Genomic DNA, 18,863 nt, shown 5'->3' with positions numbered 1-18,863 from the left:
GACTGCACTGCTGCCTCTGAGTGGGGTATTCATGTTAAACTGCCACATGGTATATCAGAGGGATAGGACTTTTTTTTCTTTTCTTTTCTTTTTTTCTCTGTGTGCGTGCGTGTGTGTGTGTGTGTGTGTGTGTGTGTGTATGACATCCATGTACACACACACAGTGCTTGGGTGGTCAGGCTTTGTGTCTTGTTTGATTGTGTGTTCAACATCATTCACTCAAACTCACTCACTCATAGCTCAACTGCCAAGTGTTTTATTTTCGTGTAGATGAGCCTGTTGAAACGTTTGGAGATTAAGAAAATATATTCATTTGGTGCTAATCATGGATTGGATGTTTTCAAAGTCACATGCTGTCTGGTGTTCTTCCAAAACATACTTTCAGAAAAGAAAACATACCACAGTGTTCAGGTGAAGTTTTATTCATACTCTTATCATTTCATACCTTTATTGATTCAGTATATGTATATGCTTTTCTGAACACGGTGAACATGTCAATTATTTACAAAAACAGACTTATGATATACATAGAAGACAAAACTAAATTGAAACATGGATCAGTGTCTAAGGATTTTATTGCTTCAGTCATACCAATAAAATACCAAAATATACTTCTGACAAAGGTATTCTTTAAACTCTCATAAAACAACTTTGTACTGTGTGAGAAAATGGATGCCAAAAAGAGTACATTCCTTGACAAAAATAAACAAATATATTAAAGTTTTCTTGAGGAAAAATACATAAATATATCACTTAACTATGGCCATGGTTCATAAATGACGACACATGTTTGCCCATGTTTCAGTTCCATTTACAGCATATGTGATAAAGATTCACCATGACCTAGTATGGCCATGAGGTGTCCTGTTTCTATGACCAGATCCTGACAGTGTTGTCGCTGCCGCCGGACACCATGAAGTCCCCACTGCGGTCAAACAAGACACACTGGACAGCGTCTTCATGACCAATTAGAGCTGTCGTCTGAAAAAATGTACAATCATGACTATGTTACAAGCTACTACAGCAAATACATTATATCTTTCTCAGTTAAAAATTGTCATCACAGCAATTTTGATTGTTTGCTGGATATTCAGCAACAGACTGATTTAAGAGATAAGTCCTGAGGTTGTTGCATCCAAAGCATATTTTTAAGAATTGACTTCAGTATTTTTTGCGATTATGGAGTTATAAACGTAAAAAACTGTTGTGCAAACTGCACGGATTTATGCAAAGTGTGCCCAGTGGTTTTTACATTTATACATGTATCTCCATAAACACAATTGATTTCAATTCTTATAAATAAATATAGTCAACAATAATTACTTCACAGACTGCTTATAAAATGATTAACACACAGAACAAAGTCATACTTCAGCATGTTAATGCAACACAAGACCCGCCCATTCTGTTATCAGCCAATCAGGAAACAGTAGTTTCTAAGTAGGAGGGGCCTAATTTATTTTGGGTTTATGGAAACAGAAACGCCAAAAATATTGCTTGGTTAGCCAATCAAATACCATGAAGCGCTTGCAATTTATTTATTACATCATAATCAGTGTCTCTAATGGAAGCAAACAGCTTTATTATATGCAAATAAGAAATGATTAAAATACTGGGATTATTTTCCTCTCAAAACATCCCTCTCTTTTGTTTCTACAGACTCTGCAAGTTTGTAACAGGAAATTATACAAAATATATAGGAAATCTGAGTATGAAATCTTGTAACCAAATCATCAATGAATCATTAATTTATTCTATGGTATACTGTGATGTCATACTGTTTGATGTGACATCACTTGCTTGTCACGTCAAAACTAAACCTGTTTGCACATAAGTCTTTGTAACGAGTAATGATAAATTTGTTAAACATGTCACTAGTGGGGTGAATTGAATTTTATAAGCTGACCAATCTTGTGGTTCACAAGACCATTCAGCTCATAAAATTCTTATAATATTACTATTTTTTGGCATTGAAAATTACTCACCTGGCCAGAGCCCACCTCATACATTTTGACAGCACTGTCATTACTTGCCACAGCCACTACAACACCTGTGGAAATAACATCAAACTTGATGAAAACAGTCAATATTTTTCAAATATGTCATAGAACCATTAAAATTAGTGTTCTCTACTTAACACACATTCTCTCCATCACGATATCTTTACAATCAACAAGGTGGATAGATGCTAATGGTTTGTCTGGTCAAGATTATTTATTAGATTATTTACACTCTTGTGTGTTTGTTGTTTGATGCCGCACTCACCAATTTACCAGCGATATGATTGTGGTCGTGGTCAGTAAATAATCAACACTGGACCAGACAATCCAGTGACTGACATCATGAGCATCGATCTACTCTATGGGTATACAATGACATGCATCAACCAAGACCGCAAGTCTGACCACCCGATCACGTTAGTCGCCTCTTACGACAAGCATGGGTTTCTGAAGATCAATTCTAAAGCGGATCTTCACAGGGGTGTAATATTTACAAGTCATTCTGCATGATATTGCTGTTCCGCTAGGAAAAGCTATTTATCATCCCAAACTGGCTTCCACACGAGATATCACTTGAGCCAGAACACTGTGATGTCATTAAGTCTTAATCATCAACAAACAGATACTTACAAAGTTCACTAGCTTTGTAATAAAAAATGTCATGATCCTGAAAATATTTGAAACACACAGCAACTTATATAAGACAAGGTTAATGTAATATTTTGGTGTATATATCTATAATTATACATGTGGTTTACGGTTTACCTGATGGGTCAAAGGCAACGTTGTTTGCAGGGTGAGGGCCGATATCGAGGCTGGTCATCGGCGCCACATTCCTGATGTCCCACAGCTTGACGACACCATACGAGTCACACGATGCCACCGTGTCGCCCTTCATGGTACAAATGATTCAAGTTAGCGAAACACATGAAACATCAACTTCCCTAGTACACTACTAACAGAGGGAAACAAAACCAGTAATTCCTCAAAAGCATAGCTGGTATATAACACAATTTCCCAGCAGGAGAACAACACTGAATGTAAATGATCCAATCACACATAATTTTAAACAGGGTAGTAGGAGGCTTTCTTTTTTTAAAATGACAAGGGCACAAGTGAGCGTGGCTCACTAATACCCCCGACCCGCCAGTGTGTCAGTAGTTTCAAATTAAATAATGGATAGGGTTAGGGTTTGAAAAATTCATAAAAAAATGGAAAATTAATAAAAACAATTTTTTTTCTCTTGACGGCACCCTTCCATATGACACAGATTATATGTACTGAGTTTGAGATGAATCCACTGAATAGTTTAAGAGAAATCACGAGGACAAATTTTTCGGATGGACGGACGGATGGATGGAACCTTGGTATAACTATATATCCCCGACCTAAAAGGTATAAAAATAGCAAACCTACAGCTTTATTGGATAACTACTGTACCATCACCCCTGTAACTAAATCATCCCCGGGTCAGCACCCTGCACCATGCCCGGGGCACTAGTTCCCACACTGAGGGGCCACAAGCATCATCCCTCTAGTTCCCACTTCTCTAGTCGGTCATTAGCACACCAGTTCTCTTCAAGTACACACCTGTTGCCGTATGTAATCGCTTTCGCTTTGCTTGTTTTGCTTTGTTCACAATTGCTTTCGTATTTGCAATTTACACTTTAAATACCATCAGTTTCATTGCTCATTGTATCGGATCTATTTTGCTCCACTACCTAATTCACCCCAGGAACATTTATCACTTATGGATTACCGTCCTCGTCAACTCAACTTTCCGCGATGCCTACCAAGAGATGAGCAGCCATCAACCACAAACTGGTGAGACGAGCCAAGCAAGCAAGGACAACCGGGAGACAAACCCAGGGAGTACACATAGTACAGGAGGCCTCAGCCGATTAAGTTATTATTGATTACTAGCATCAGCGTCCTGTTCCACAAACTGATCTCAACTGCCTTAACACCCATACTTTAACACAGACTTATGATAGTCATCGCACTAAAATTGTTTTGTGGATCAGGGCCCAGATAATAACAGAAGAGACCAATTTCCTTATGAATGATCGAGCGCCAGCTGCATTGCCAGTTGCTTTTCTAACGGCAGATCATGTGTGTAGTCTTATACAGTGAAGCACCGGAATTCTCCGTTTCCCTATGTAGGATGGAATACAGTATCATATACTTACTCTCATGTTGAAGGTGGCACTATTGACTGAATGCATGTGTCCATAGAATGTCTGTGCACAGAGGCCCTGGAAGATAAAGCAAAAGGAGTTAGTTTAGTCCAAGATGAAGTCTCTCATACAGTGAGTGAGTGAGTATGGTTATTTTAGCAATATTTCAGCAATATCACAACAGGGGATACAGGAAATGGGCTTCATACATTGTACCCATGTTGGGAATCGAACCCAGGTCTTCGGCATGACGAGTGAACACTTTCACCACTATGCAACCCCACTGCACTCTCTCATACAGACCCTAGTGCATATAATCAATGAAACAATCACCTCCCTTCTCATTCTCATCCCCTTCTCAGCTCTAGCAGCCGACATTCGTCCCCTTTTCAGCTCTAGCAGCCTACACTCATCCCCCTCTCAGCTCTAGCAGCCTATACTCATCCCCCGTAAATTGGAAAAGCTGAAATTCTGGCCAACAAGACACCACAACTGTGTTATCACAGGAAAGTTCCAAGCACATTTAATACAAGCAAAGCATTTTTCCAGGAGTGCATTTTGTGATTTGTCAGTTTGTGTAGTCATGTACTTTTGTTGAAAACATTATGAAATGGGAAAGTTAAAAAATTATAGTGTCCTTAAAGTTTATACCAAAGAATACCTGATCACCTATGAAATTTTATAAATAATAGGTGAACTTCAAAAAGGGTGGTGGCATCCCTGCACCCCCTCTGGGTCCTTATATGTCCTTATACTGCCTGGACAATTACAGTAAATCATCATGTCTAGTGATGTTTTAGCTCAAATTTCAAATTTGCATTGACCAAGTTTAATTGTTATCACCTGTTCGTTTACCTGAATTCGCCGAAGGGATATGATGTAATTTTTTTCTGTGAAAGACAAATACGTTTTTATTGCACTGGTGATGTGCATCATTCCAATTCGCTTTATAGATGGGGTATATAGATTAGCATCGATTTTGAAGGCTTGTACAGGGAGGTCGCCTTATAAGCGGGGTCGCTTTATAGACAGCGATATACGGCGGCACCTCTGAAACTCACCGTCCTGGCATCCCAGAGAGACAGTGTTTTATCAGCAGAGGCTGTGAGCACTGTGTTGGAGAAGGGGAGGAACTCAATGCTGTTGACAGAGTCAGCATGGCCTCGTAACGTGAAGCGACATCGTAAGCTGTAATGTATGGAAGGACTATTGGTATAAAAGGTATTAAAGGTTTTAAAACATTACAAAACTACAAAAAATCTTTATAGACATAACAGCAGAGTGATACAAGACAACGTCACTAGAATAAAATAAAGTTGATAAGAAAATTCACATCTTTATGGCGACAGCTTGATAACAGTGTAAGAATCTCCCTCTAAACTTTGCTATGTGCAATAAACCAGAAGTTGTACGTCTTCATATTTACTAATCAACTTCTAGAATGGCAATCAAACATAATTCAGTGGGTCACAAATATACTGAATACATGATATAAATAATTTATTATGAGATCTTTAATGAAGACATGAAACATATGGATAACAACTTCTCCATTGTTTACAAGGCTAAAAAAATAATAGTCTTGGTGCTCAGGCACTGCCCGCAACATAAAAAAAATCTGCCACACGTTTCGTTTCCATTTCCATTTTCCAAAAAAATTAAAAAATCCTAATACTTAAAAACAATGCGATCCAATATAGCACGCAGTTACTTCCCTTTACATGCATACTACTTTACTGTGCATCTTGCGTTATGGTCATGGTGGAAATAGGAGTTTGTATGCTTTTTTATGTACGGAGGCCTTTTCCAAAGTTGATGGTAGACAGCTGTTTATTTGTTTACATACTTTGAACAAGCAAAATAAAAACACTGTCTGCCCACACTATATTTTCAAAAGTCATTGCCTGAGAACCAATTCTTTTATTTATTTTTTGAAGCCTAATGACTCCTCTCCCATCACCTACCTGTTGAGGTCCCAGATTTTGGAGGTGTTGTCCATGGAGCAGGAGGCGAGGAAATCTCCACAAGAGTGCCATGAACAGCTCCATACTGGACAAATAATCACATTATTGCTAAACCTCTCAATATTTCTTGTATGATCTATTTTATGAAGTTTTAATGTCATTTGTCTAAATTGAAATGAAAAAAAAAGTTATTTTAAAAAATTATTATCAAAAAAGTAAAGGTGAAACCAGGAAAATGATACATGAAAGAATTAAAACCATAATACTTTGAGGGTTACCTCCCTTCTCATATGTATTACTTTCCACTTTTACTGTTTTTAATTTGAGTAAAACACACTTATTTTTTACAGATAATACAGCTGTTAGCAGGGTATCTATGTTAGACACAGATACGATTTTGTTAATTTCTAAACAAAATTATATAAACAATATATATATAATTGAACACAAACAAATGTTTGGCCTTCCAGGAAGGATAGAAATCTAAAGACAGCATTCCTAACAACCAAAAAATATTTTTGTCTTCCCATACATATATTGATCAAAACCATGATTGCTGCTATGAATCTCCTCGACTGACCTGCCATGGTGTGGTCTGTGAATGTGTGTACACACTCTGCCTTACTGAAGTCCCAGATCTTCACTGTACTGTCACCACTTGTTGTCGCCAGCTTGGCGCCACTGCAATAACAAAACAACAGTGGACGCTATTAAATCTGGAAAACCAAAATTACATTGAAGTTTTAAAATACTTTACAATGTTGTTCCTAAGTTTCCTACTTTAAATATTTTAATCAGTAAGCGCCTGCCTTGATTTCTATGATTACTAACTTTCTCATAACCTTTAAGTTTGAAGCTAATGTTTGCAAACAAAAAATAACATCTTACCAGTTATACAGTTATCAAATAATAGCATATTACCAGTTATACAGATATCAAATAATAACATCTTACCAGTAATACAGATATCAAATAATAACATCTCACCAGTTATACAGATATCAAATAATAACATCTTACCAGTTATACAGCTATCAAATAATAACATCTTACCAGTTATACAGCTATCAAATAATAACATCTTACCAGTTATACAGCTATCAAATAATAACATCTTACCAGTAATACAGATATCAAATAATAACATCTTACCAGTAATACAGATATCAAATAATAACATCTCACCAGTAATACAAATATCAAATAATAACATCTTACCAGTAATACAGATATCAAATAAAAACATATTACCAGTAATACAGATATCAAATAACAACATCTTACCAGTAATACAGATATCAAATAATAACATCTTACCAGTAATACAGATATCAAATAATGACATCTTACCAGTAATACAGATATCAAATAATAACATCTCACCAGTAATACAAATATCAAATAATAACATCTTACCAGTAATACAGATATCAAATAACAACATCTTACCAGTAATACAGATATCAAATAACAACATCTTACCAGTAATACAGATATCAAATAATAACATCTCACCAGTAATACAAATATCAAATAATAACATCTTACCAGTAATACAGATATCAAATAACAACATCTTACCAGTAATACAGATATCAAATAATAACATCTTACCAGTTATACAGCTATCAAATAATAACATCTTACCAGTTATACAGCTATCAAATAATAACATCTTACCAGTTATACAGCTATCAAATAATAACATCTTACCAGTAATACAGATATTAATTAATAACATCTTACCAGTAATACAGATATCAAATAATAATATTATACGTACGATGGATGGAAATCGCAGCTTGAGACCCAATCTGTGTGACCTTCACCTGTCATGATGATATCGCCACTTGGCACCGACCACATCTTCCATGTATGGTCATCACTGCTTGTTGCCAGAATCTGTTTACGCGGATGCAGTGATAAACTGAAAATGTAACAATTTTCCTTAAAGCTTATAAATCATGAAAAATAAAATATTGTGAAAAATGAAAACAAAATAATAATATATACATACATAACATAGCTCTAAATAAGATTTTGGTTATTTGAGTATTTTACCCATGGGTTTCATTGTTATTGGGTATCCACAATTTCTAGTGACAATTTTTTTACTCACATGTTTTTTTACATTTGGTATTTTAACTTGAAAGCCTGTTTCGTAACAATCCCTGTGAATCATTAAAAAAACAAATGAATAGTAGCCTACACATGTATAACCTAATGTAACTGTCGGTAAAAGAATTTCGTGATTGGCTGATACGAATCATTTTATCTAACAGATGTACTTCACGCATTTCAATTGCATATTTGATACGCTAGGAATGTGATTTTTCTGCATATTTCAGTTTATTTAGTGCATATTTTACGCAAATACACAACCTATCTCCAGCTCTGCATTATATGTTAAAGAAACGAATACCGGTAATATCTCACATCATATGTACTGTATTCTGAACAGTTACTATTCGTGCAGTATTTTTTGTCTTTTTCCCAGAACTCTACTGATACTTACCCACTGACTGGGTGGGAGTGAGCTTGGAAAGTGTTTGACTGTCGGAAACCTCCTGTGCGTGTCAGGTGACCAGGAGGGGCTTTTACCTGGGACAGGTATGGGTTGACACCAGTGTCCACGGGGAATTCAGTATCCTAAAAACAGGCCATAGAGTGAGTGAGTGAGTGAGTGAGTGAGTGAGTGAGTGAGTGAGTGATTGGGTGGGTGGGTGGGTGGGTGAGTGAGTGAGTGGGTGATTGGGTTGGTGAGTGTTTGAGTGAGTGAGTGAGTGAGTGGGTGAGTGGGTGATTGTGTGGGTGGTGTCTTAGCCTTACACACATTCTGTTTCAGCTAACATGTTAATCCTACAAAAATAGCAACATTGCATACATTGTAAAATTTGTGAAATGACACTTGATCTTGACATTGTGAATAATTAAAATAGCAATTAACAATCGGTAACTAGTGTTTTATTACTAACATCCTGTTTGGGTAATAAAACACCAGCTATTCCACACAATAAAGTTGAATAAACCCCTGTCAGGGATTAAGTCCCTGAGTAAACAACACAAGTTGTTACCAAGGTGACATAAGTTGTGGACATGGTTATCAAATAGATGAGCAGGCAGAAAAAAAGATGTAATGTATTAAAAAATCTGAGACAGACACAGGAAGACCTGGCATCATCCTGATCATGATCGTTGAAATTGCACAGCACGTCAACACCGGGAACAATGTTTAACTCCTTGCTTTGTGCAATTGGCCCAAGGTGACTTGTAATTCTCCTTACGTTTGCATGTCTCTTGTAGTCTTCTCCCAGGTCACGGACGTCCTTGCCGCTGTAGATCTCTCTTTCCTTTGAGAGTCGTTGGTGGGTCGGTCCACGTCCGTACTTGTCCTCAGGAACACTTCGGCGCAGGGAAGCAGAAGAGTCTAAGGAATTATAAGCACACATTCCTCAAATAGATTGAACCTGATTCCAGAATTTACAATATAGATCAGTTGATCAGAACAAGAAATCACAGGGTTACAAACAATCAGTTAGCCATGCTCCCATGGGTTCTGATGGGGGTATACTGTTTAGTGTAAAACAACTGAAAGACACTATCGTAAATTAAGATTTATGTAAAACTGTAAAAAGCACCTGCTCAGGTCATTTATAATAGGGGTGGGTGAGGGTAAGTAGGGGTAGGGTTGGTTTGTGGTGTGGGGACGGGGAGGGGGAGGTTTTTTTTGGAGTATTGTCATCACACAGTGAAAGAAGGGTTGGGGGAGGTTGGGATGGGGATGGGGAGTGTGTTCGCCAAAAGACATCATAATTATATGGTAGGGGGCCATGAAAAAAGTTATATATATTATATATTATTGTTCTTTATATATTTGTACATTGTGCAGGGACTGGACATTTATGGTAGGGAGGGGCATGGGGATGTCATTTAAAAATGACGCACTCAGCAATATTCCAGCTATGTGCCGGCAGCCTGTAAATAATCGAGTCTGGAACAGACAGTCCAATGATTGACATTATTTGCATTGATCCAGACACTTGGAACACCATGACATGCATCAACCAAGTCAGCGAACTTGACCACCTGATCCTGTTAGTCGCCTCTTACGACAAGCATAGTCGCCTTTTTACAATGAATGGGTTGCTGAAGACCTATTCTATCCCAGATCTTCACGGGTTGAAAAAAGTTGAAAACAGGATACAGATCTAAGACAAAACCCAAATATATCCAAGATTTAGTGCACACTTCAGAGATTCCAACATGACAAGAACCCAATCTTTTTTAAGTTGCGATGATGTACCTTGGAGGTTACTGTTGGATGTTCCCTTGAAGGACTCCATGCTCTTGAGAGTGCTCTGAAGCCCCGTGACCTGACCCACTGCCCGGTCGCGCTCCAGCTTGGCCAACATCTTTTCCTTCATCGCCACCTCATACTTGGACTTGAGCTGCTGTAGAGTTGGCTCGTACTGGACATAGTGACGCTTCAGTCTGAGGAACACACGACAAACCAAAATGTAGAAGTCAATAGGAAACATTCAGTACCAGGGTCAAACCAATGAAGACTGTTAGATAGGAATATTTGAAACATTAGAAATAAAATGTGAACAATTTTGCATGCATGCATTAGGGAATGGTTATACATTATAGGGGTGGGGAGCCGGTGGGATTGGACTGAATCATATTTTGAACCCCCCACCCAGTTCTATGTCACATTTTTTCACACACCCTCCCTCCCCTCAAATACATGTAACATTTTTTTTAAGACACACCCCACCCACCCCCTTTAGTAGTTGACCTGCCCCTAGGAAATATTCAAATCTATAATTCTTTTATTTAAAAAAGTATAACTGTGTGACTTTGACTTGCTTGATGACATTTTGGATTATGCACCTTAATGTTAGACCTATTATGTGTATTAGTAATGCACACCAGTAGTGCACACTAGTAATGTGTACCCGTAACAGGGTTCTACATGATGCACAAATGTGCATCCAATACTCACAAATGTTCAGAATGGACACAGAAAAAGAATACACTGCGTCCCGAGGGACATACAATAATATTCATTGTACCTACAGTGCATCAAGGGCAGTTGTGAGCATCTGTTATTTCATCTATCAATCATGACCACTGTCCACATGATCATTGATACACCCCAGGCTCAAAAGTAATTATCAAAACATACAGTACACTACACCATTTCATTACTTTACAGGACCTTTATATTGCCTGCAAGGACCCTTAATTATTGGGGATCCCCTGGACCCCTAGTTTTGCAAGTCAAGGTAAGGCACTGCAGTACTGTTATTTGATACACCTGATGTATATGTGTCATAACGTTTTTAACTAAACTGTATGGGATGATCTTTTGTTCTATGTAGTTATATATAATACTGTAAAATCTATCTGTCTATTTAATGATATTAAAGACCACTAGTCTAATATTTTTTTTCTTTAGATTTTTGGGTTGAAGCCAAATTGTTTATAAAATTTGGAAAACAAAAACTTCCAATTTAAAAATTGAATACCTTAACAATTTCTCTTGATAGATGTATGTATGTATGTATCAATAAACACATGAAAGAATGTCAGGTATCACATTTTAAGAACTGTTCAAAGAGATCATCTCAGGGAGGAGACCGCCTCCATGGCCTAGTGGATAGAGTGTCTGCCCGGAGTGTGATAGGTCAGTGGTTCCATACCCTGGCCACGTCATACCAAAAGACGTTAAAAGATTCCCCAAATGAGATTAAGGGAATGAAACAAGGACTGAGTCAGTATACTGGGTCTGATTGGGGTATCCATGTTGAACTGCAGCATGGTATCTCAGGGGGTAAGGAAAACAGAACTGGTATACACAGTGTTCGAAATACCTGCCTGCCTGACCGTCCGAGACGGGTTGATTTCAACTCGGGCTGCCAGATTTTCAAATCCCCCTGCCCGACGGTCGGGTTATATTTCATATGTGACAATATTCTAAATATTTTCCGATGGTAATCATTAATTCACATGTAAAGATGAATGATAAAATGTAACCAAAAAGAAATCCCGTTAGCTTATCCTGAGAAACATATGATTATAGTGGGCAGGCAGGTTTTGGTCAGGGCTGAAATTTTTGGGAGTTTCATACCCTGGTATACATGTGTAATTCCTGACAAGTACAAGCAGCTACATACACACCTGCATGCACATCTTTATAAATCTTGAATCTTGAATGAGACATTAAACCCCCTTTCTCATCACCTCACCCATCCCAAGGGAGAATTTGTCCCAGAATCACATACTTATATGATCCAAGGAACAAGGATATGAACAGGCTTGTGTCTTGCCTGATTGCATGTCAATCTCCTTGAAATCAGATCTTAGTTCTTGCTACCATTAAACAAAGATCTGAGGACATCCCATTACAGGTCAGATCAGTACAACCTTTTATCTGACCAATCAGAGCGTTGCTTACCAGATCAGGAATGTTACAGTCGGAATGTGTTTTCTAATCATGTAACATGGAAAACGTAAACACAGGGTATTCCAAACAACTGTTACAGGCTAAATGACTAATTTTATCAAAATCTACAAAATTTTATGAACATTTAAATGAAAAAAACTTTGCATGGCATACAAGTTCAAGTTGACATTCCAGAACTTTCTTTTGTTCAGTTTATAAATTTTGAATCGAGAACTTTGTCAAAATAGTTTTCTGAACATAGTCTGGAATGGAAATTGTCAGTTTGAAACTAGTGTCATATAGCTTGAGAAAGCTGCTTTTTGACTGGCAGATGTTGACTTTTTATTAGTTATTTCAGTGGTCGGTCAAAGTAGGCGAAGGTCCTGACGGGACCTGTAATGGGATGTCTTCAGATCTTTGTTTAGCAGTAGCCAGATCTAAGATCTGATCTGAATTAAATTGGATTGCATATCATCATGTCCCGGGAGCATAGATCATTCTTTCAGACTGTTCTTTCTGCTTCTTTACTAGTTACAAGCTCCCACACAGATCAGTTTTCATATTTTGGGGAATCTCCTGAAGATGATGTATTTTGTTATATTCCCACAAACATATCTGAATAATTTGCCACTTCCCTTTACTGGGCTACAATGGCAATAAGAACTATGACTGTGTGAAGGAAACTCTTAATTTACAATTCAATTTTAATTTTTAATTTTACATGAGTCTTAATATACAAAATAGAATTATTCACCTCTTGATATCATCAATAAGTTTGTTTTTCTCCTGAACAACTCTCTTGTGATGCATGCGGTGGTAGTCCCGCTCCTTCCTCAGCTTTACATACGTCTCTTTGGCTTTCCTGGTAACAATTTCAATGAAAATGATAATAAATTAATGATATTCCACTACTTGATAAGAATAATGACAGAGTTCAATAAGCTGAAATTTGGATAAAGATTATATATGATGCAGAAGTGCACCACAATCTTAATCTCAACAAAATGATATACAATAAGTTCATTCTGTCTGTTAAGCAGGATCAAATCTCTAACACAAATGATTGAATAAGATAGAACAGATCTTATTCTATGGAAATTATAGCAATCAGACAATGTTAAAACTCACATGGCAGCATTCTTGAATTTTTCAACCTCCTTTTTGAGAAATTTGACCTCATTATCGAGGTCCTGATTCCGTGAGAAGATGTCAGGAACAACACCCACATCCTCCTCATGCAGCATTCCACGCTGTTGGAGTTCATACCTGCCACATCATACAGAAAATACGTAATTACACAAACCTTGGCGTCGGAACAAACTTACACACGATTTGGTCAAAATTTCATCCTTTGGAAAGTGGGAATCCTGGGTTAATTGTACTTGAAAAACATTTCCAAGCTTGTTTCATTAAATTATATATTACTTTCCCTTACATGTAAATATTTCGAGACATAAAATAAACCATGACATAAAACTACAGGAAACTGTCATTAAAAAATACTACCATTTTCAATCTATTAAAGGATACAAGGGTGTGTACTTGGTAAAGACTACCAATATGTATTTTGCAACAACTCCATTAATACACTTATATCAGACTGTGTCACTAATCTGAAGACCAAGTCTTATAAGTGAGTGAGTGAGTGGGATTTCACACCGCTTTTAACAGTATTCCAGTTATATCACGGCGTGTCAGCTTAATGTGGGAGGAAAGCCCGAAGTGATGCAGGTCTTAGATGTTTACCATTTCGGTGAAATCCACGAGCACTGGTATGGTGCTGACAAACCTAGAAACATAATCGGGGCGAACCGGGATTCGAACCCACAATCATAGGTTTCTGGACTGCCCAAGGAACGCAACTCTGCACAGCGAATCACGGCGCCTTAGATGTGCCACCCTTGCCACCCCCCCCCCCCCCCCCCAAGTCTTATAAAGTTTTGTTCAGTCTAGTATGCAGCTAATAATAGTCCATATAATAACACTAAAATTAAGACTAAACAATTAATGACTGAAAAGGATTATAAGAGCCATAAAACAAGATAGTAGACTCAAAAGTATTTTTACGTAGGTTATAAATAGAAAAAAATATTACTACAGTCAGAAAGGACATCAATATATTATTTTTAAAAAGAACATATAGTTTAAAACATGTGGAAACATTTATAGGAGCAGAGCAATTAACACATCAGAATCTAGGATACATATATCACATCCCAGTCCATCTGTGCAAAGCTTACCATTCTGTTTGGAAGCAATCCAATGATCTGTTCATTCCCATCCTCACAAGGAAATTCCTGACAAAGTCATCCACAACCTCTGGCTTCTGTATCACGGAGGCCTTCACAGTGCTGTCTCTCCGGGTCTGGAAACGTGGTTATATTAACAAGAATGAACAATATTAACATTGTCTCATGTATTGACTTTCCAAAGCATCAAATGTTAGGAGGCTGGTGTGATTAAAAGAAATGATACAAATACATATAGAATTCTGGATTATAGTAAGATCATATGATACACGTATATACAAATAGAGGCTAGGCTTGTAATGGAAGGGTCTTCAATTTTTTACAGTAAATGGTTTTTTATGTCACTGTACCAGGGCTTCATTATCTTCCGATGCCTCTTTAATGGTTCTCACAGCACGATCCAGATCCTCTTCAATCTCTGGAAACACAATATTTATAAATATGAGCATTCATGTCCATTTCAATGAGATACACAATAAGTGTAGATACACAACAATGTTCAGTTCAAAATAATATAGATTCAAGATAACATGTGTACCTTGGGCATTTTAACTGTGTATCTATGTTTACCCTGCATCAATGGGTAAGGAAACAACAGTTAACTCATTTCAAACACTAACATAAGCAAAGTACTAACATCAGCAGGAAAAGATTCCATAGGACGAGGCAGGATAAGGGCCCCTTTTGGACCCACTGGAAATCCTAATTTTACACTTGAGAATTTTTTTGAAATATTGTTGTGAAAATGATCAGAAATGTACAAATGGCTGACATTAGGGTTTTTCTCTTCCATACACTTGCATGTTTTGGACTTTTTATATGATCAAATACATAAACATTTGAAAAAGGACAAATTTTTTATGAAAATCTATTACTTTGACTATGTGATGACTCAAAATGAGGTTTTTTTTATCATCTGTTGGTATTGTCTCATCAACATCTATGAAAATCAGCTTGGCTCAAAGACTTCCTCATGTTCAACTTTTAAAAAGCACTTCCTGAAAACCTCTAAAATCAGCCTCAGTCTTTGCATTTTGTGTTGTCATAAGTCCCCAAAATGCAACAGCATCTAGTTGTCATTCATACGAATAGATCTGACAAATTTCATAACAATTTCTGAAAGTTTGGCTCAATTCTTAAATAATGTAGATCCTGTGGCCAAAAAGGGCCATTATCCTACTTTGTCCCTTCAGTAATTTATTGATGGACACCATAACTCAAACCATAACCCTGCAATTAATGAATTTAATGCTAAATATGAACTAGACTGACCCACTACATGTTAAAAACTGAATTATCTGCATTCTCATTGACCATCTTAATAAATGTAAATGTGTAGGTGAATTAATAAATATGGCTTCAATATTCACAAATTTGTATTGATACAGCATCAACATTAAAATTTACCAACACATCGACATCATGATATAGTACAATGACATCACTTGTCTTACCTGAGGTGATGAAATCTTCATCAATGGGCACTTCCTCATACTGGAACTCATCGTCAGAGTCCACCAACAGCTGCTCCTCTAAGGTCAAGGGTTAAGGAAATATTTATCACAATATCATGTTAATAAAGTTGTCAGGTCTCATGTAATCCACTGAAAAGTTATTGCCATTGGGCAGTTTGCCAAAAACAAAATATAGCAACCCAACTACTTGAATGCATAATACAAAGATAATCACTAAATATAACCTATCTTGAGTTATCCAGAGCAATAGTAATTATCCTAATATACCCCATATACGTTTGCGGAATTAGGACTACACACGCCACAGTTTGTGCATAGGATTCTATATATTTGGAGATACCGTATTTACTAATTCGAGAGATAGTTTGGGTAATAGGCATCTCCATATCCATATGAATTAATATAAAGCCCAACAATATTGTGATTCTTTTCTAAAATCAAAAACAACTGCCCTGTTACTCAAGTTGTCTCTACTCGAGACTTGAGGCGATTTTGTTACATCGTCTGTCAATAAACACAGAGACTTTAACCAATATAACAATACATATTCATGCATTTCTGTTGCAAATTACCACAACATGTTTTTGAATATCAGACGCTTACATACCGAGAAGTGTCACTCTGAATAAATATATAATGCATAAAAACAATCAAGGATACTCTCCAAGTAATACTTGTCTGTTTCATTCGCCGCCATCTTCGTTTACAATGAGCGTTGCTACTGACGACAGCAGTATATACGTTACACCCGCATAGGAGAGTCTGTAAGGGGAGATAATCATATGCCTAAATACACATTTGACACAAGATCAGTATTTTGTGCATTGTAAGTTTTCAACAAAAAGAATTCACCCATATCAATCCAATCAATTATTTTAAGATATCTACAAATTAAATTAGTTACATCAATAAATACTTGAAAGTTAATTATATTAAAAATTACATTTTGAAATATTACTAATTTGAATTCTTTACATCACCTGTACGTATAGCAATACTGGTCTTTCCTTAATCGGTCGACTTTCCTCTTTATGTAGTTTATATTTTTTATATCATCTTGATAACAAAATTGTTGTTAGACGTGTAACAGAATGATTAGGATCATCCAAAATAAAATGGCGCTTTAATAATGGATTTTTGTTCCAAAAATCTTGGGATCAACAATGTCCGATAGACACCTCTCTGCGTGAAGACTTGAGGACACCATCTGTCGCGTCCTGCAGATGCACCCTGAGCGACCTTTGACCGCTGAAGGATGAGTGTGTTTTTGAGCCAATCAGATGTCAGCTTTATTAAAACAATTCGGGTTCATTTCTATACCACTTCTACTATAATTAGATAAGTGGAGTAAGATTGAACACAGTTTTAATTGGCTAGCGCTTTCAACTCGTACCACGTATGAGTCTCATCAGGCCATAACTGATATTATTATTAAACACATATATGTATGTGTAGATAGATGCCATGGCGCTCAGAAGCGACAGTTGTATAAATATCCACGACAATAATTATAAAAGAGGGGCCTAATTTATCTACAAAACTGGCTTTCACAAGAGATATCGCTTGGTTGAGATCAAGCGACATCTCCTTGGAGATATAACAATAATGAAATAGCATCACAATGCTTTGCAGACCACTGTGACGTCATCAGTTACCACGAGGTCACAATTAAATGACATCACTAATATCCCTGACACCGAAGGTTAGCTGTACTTTCTATGCTCAAAAACACTGGTTATCACTGTTATCAAACAGAAAAAGGCGGACGAATTGTTTTGGTTGATACATGGATCTCACCCTCGTGTCTTTGGGGGGATGGGGTCGTGCAATGTGCAGTGTGCAGTGACACATCCTCACGAAACCATCCCATCGGGGGCATGAGCAGACTAACATCTAGTCTCTGAAATGAACATATTTTACAGAAAAAAAACAGTACAGTAGTTAAATTATAGTTATAACACATAATAAAAGGAGCCCAGAGACTCTCTTCATTTTCAGAAACTGCAGTAATCTAGACTTGCCAAACATTATAGACTTGCATGGGCTGTATTGGATATATTTGTTTCAGGGTCTGTATGACAGACTAGGGCATGAGACGCGCTGGTATTTATTGCTGGATGTGGGAGCCCGTACGTAGTATGTCCTTCGTCCAGCTAACCACTAACACATGTTGCATTCTTCGGCTGATTAAGTGTGTAACCGCCGATCGACATTGAGATGCTCAGCATACCATGGTGTTGTTATCGCCTCGTGTACACGACCAACCTCTACCATTCACGCACAGGCTCGGACGTCGCCACGCTCCAAAATATTTCTCGTTGCGATCAAAACTGATTTATAGGGCTCAGATATCAGATTCAAGCGTAAATACATTCTCCGTTCCAGTCGGTATTCAAGCAAATGCGTCGTTTGAAATTGTAACCTCTCACGTGTTGTTTCTTCTTGCAAACAGCATTATTTCTTTTGTCTTAAACGTTATAGTGTCTCAGTAATGATTTTTATGTATTCTATAATCTGAGTCTAATAAATAAGTGTGTTTGAGAGGGAGAG

General features: G+C 37.1%; 1 protein-coding gene across 1 annotated transcript; it reads right to left on the bottom strand.

Annotated features, from left to right (window-relative positions):
• Nucleotides 1-406: 406 nt before the first annotated feature.
• On the bottom strand, nucleotides 407-17,066 carry LOC124152367 (sperm-associated antigen 16 protein-like). The gene is made up of 17 exons (XM_046525295.2): nucleotides 16,974-17,066; nucleotides 16,293-16,370; nucleotides 15,189-15,256; nucleotides 14,830-14,954; nucleotides 13,718-13,855; nucleotides 13,344-13,451; nucleotides 10,445-10,632; nucleotides 9,426-9,568; nucleotides 8,657-8,790; nucleotides 7,925-8,068; nucleotides 6,722-6,822; nucleotides 6,142-6,226; nucleotides 5,239-5,365; nucleotides 4,190-4,255; nucleotides 2,766-2,892; nucleotides 1,986-2,050; nucleotides 407-981 (listed from the first exon to the last, which is right to left on the bottom strand). Exons 1-17 carry the CDS (start codon nucleotides 17,008-17,010, stop codon nucleotides 871-873), a joined length of 1,845 nt encoding a protein of 614 aa, XP_046381251.2. The 5' UTR covers nucleotides 17,011-17,066; the 3' UTR covers nucleotides 407-870.
• Nucleotides 17,067-18,863: the final 1,797 nt, after the last annotated feature.

This window comes from Haliotis rufescens, unplaced genomic scaffold (assembly GCF_023055435.1).
Source record: "Haliotis rufescens isolate VD_foot unplaced genomic scaffold, xgHalRufe1.0.p SCAF_4, whole genome shotgun sequence".
NCBI classification, from domain to species: domain Eukaryota; kingdom Metazoa; phylum Mollusca; class Gastropoda; order Lepetellida; family Haliotidae; genus Haliotis; species Haliotis rufescens.
Note: the sequence above shows the minus strand (reverse complement) of the source record. Positions and strands in the feature narration are given on the sequence as shown.

Coding starts and splice junctions, on each gene's coding strand:
- LOC124152367 (XM_046525295.2), bottom strand. CDS start 17,010: ATGGCGGCGAATGAAACAGACAAGTATTACTTGGAGA. Junction 15,257..16,292: donor TGAAGATTTCATCACCTCAG/GTAAGACAAGTG, acceptor TTGTGTTTCCAG/AGATTGAAGAGGATCTGGAT. Junction 6,823..7,924: donor AGCTGCGATTTCCATCCATC/GTACGTATAATA, acceptor TTGTTATTGCAG/TGGCGCCAAGCTGGCGACAA.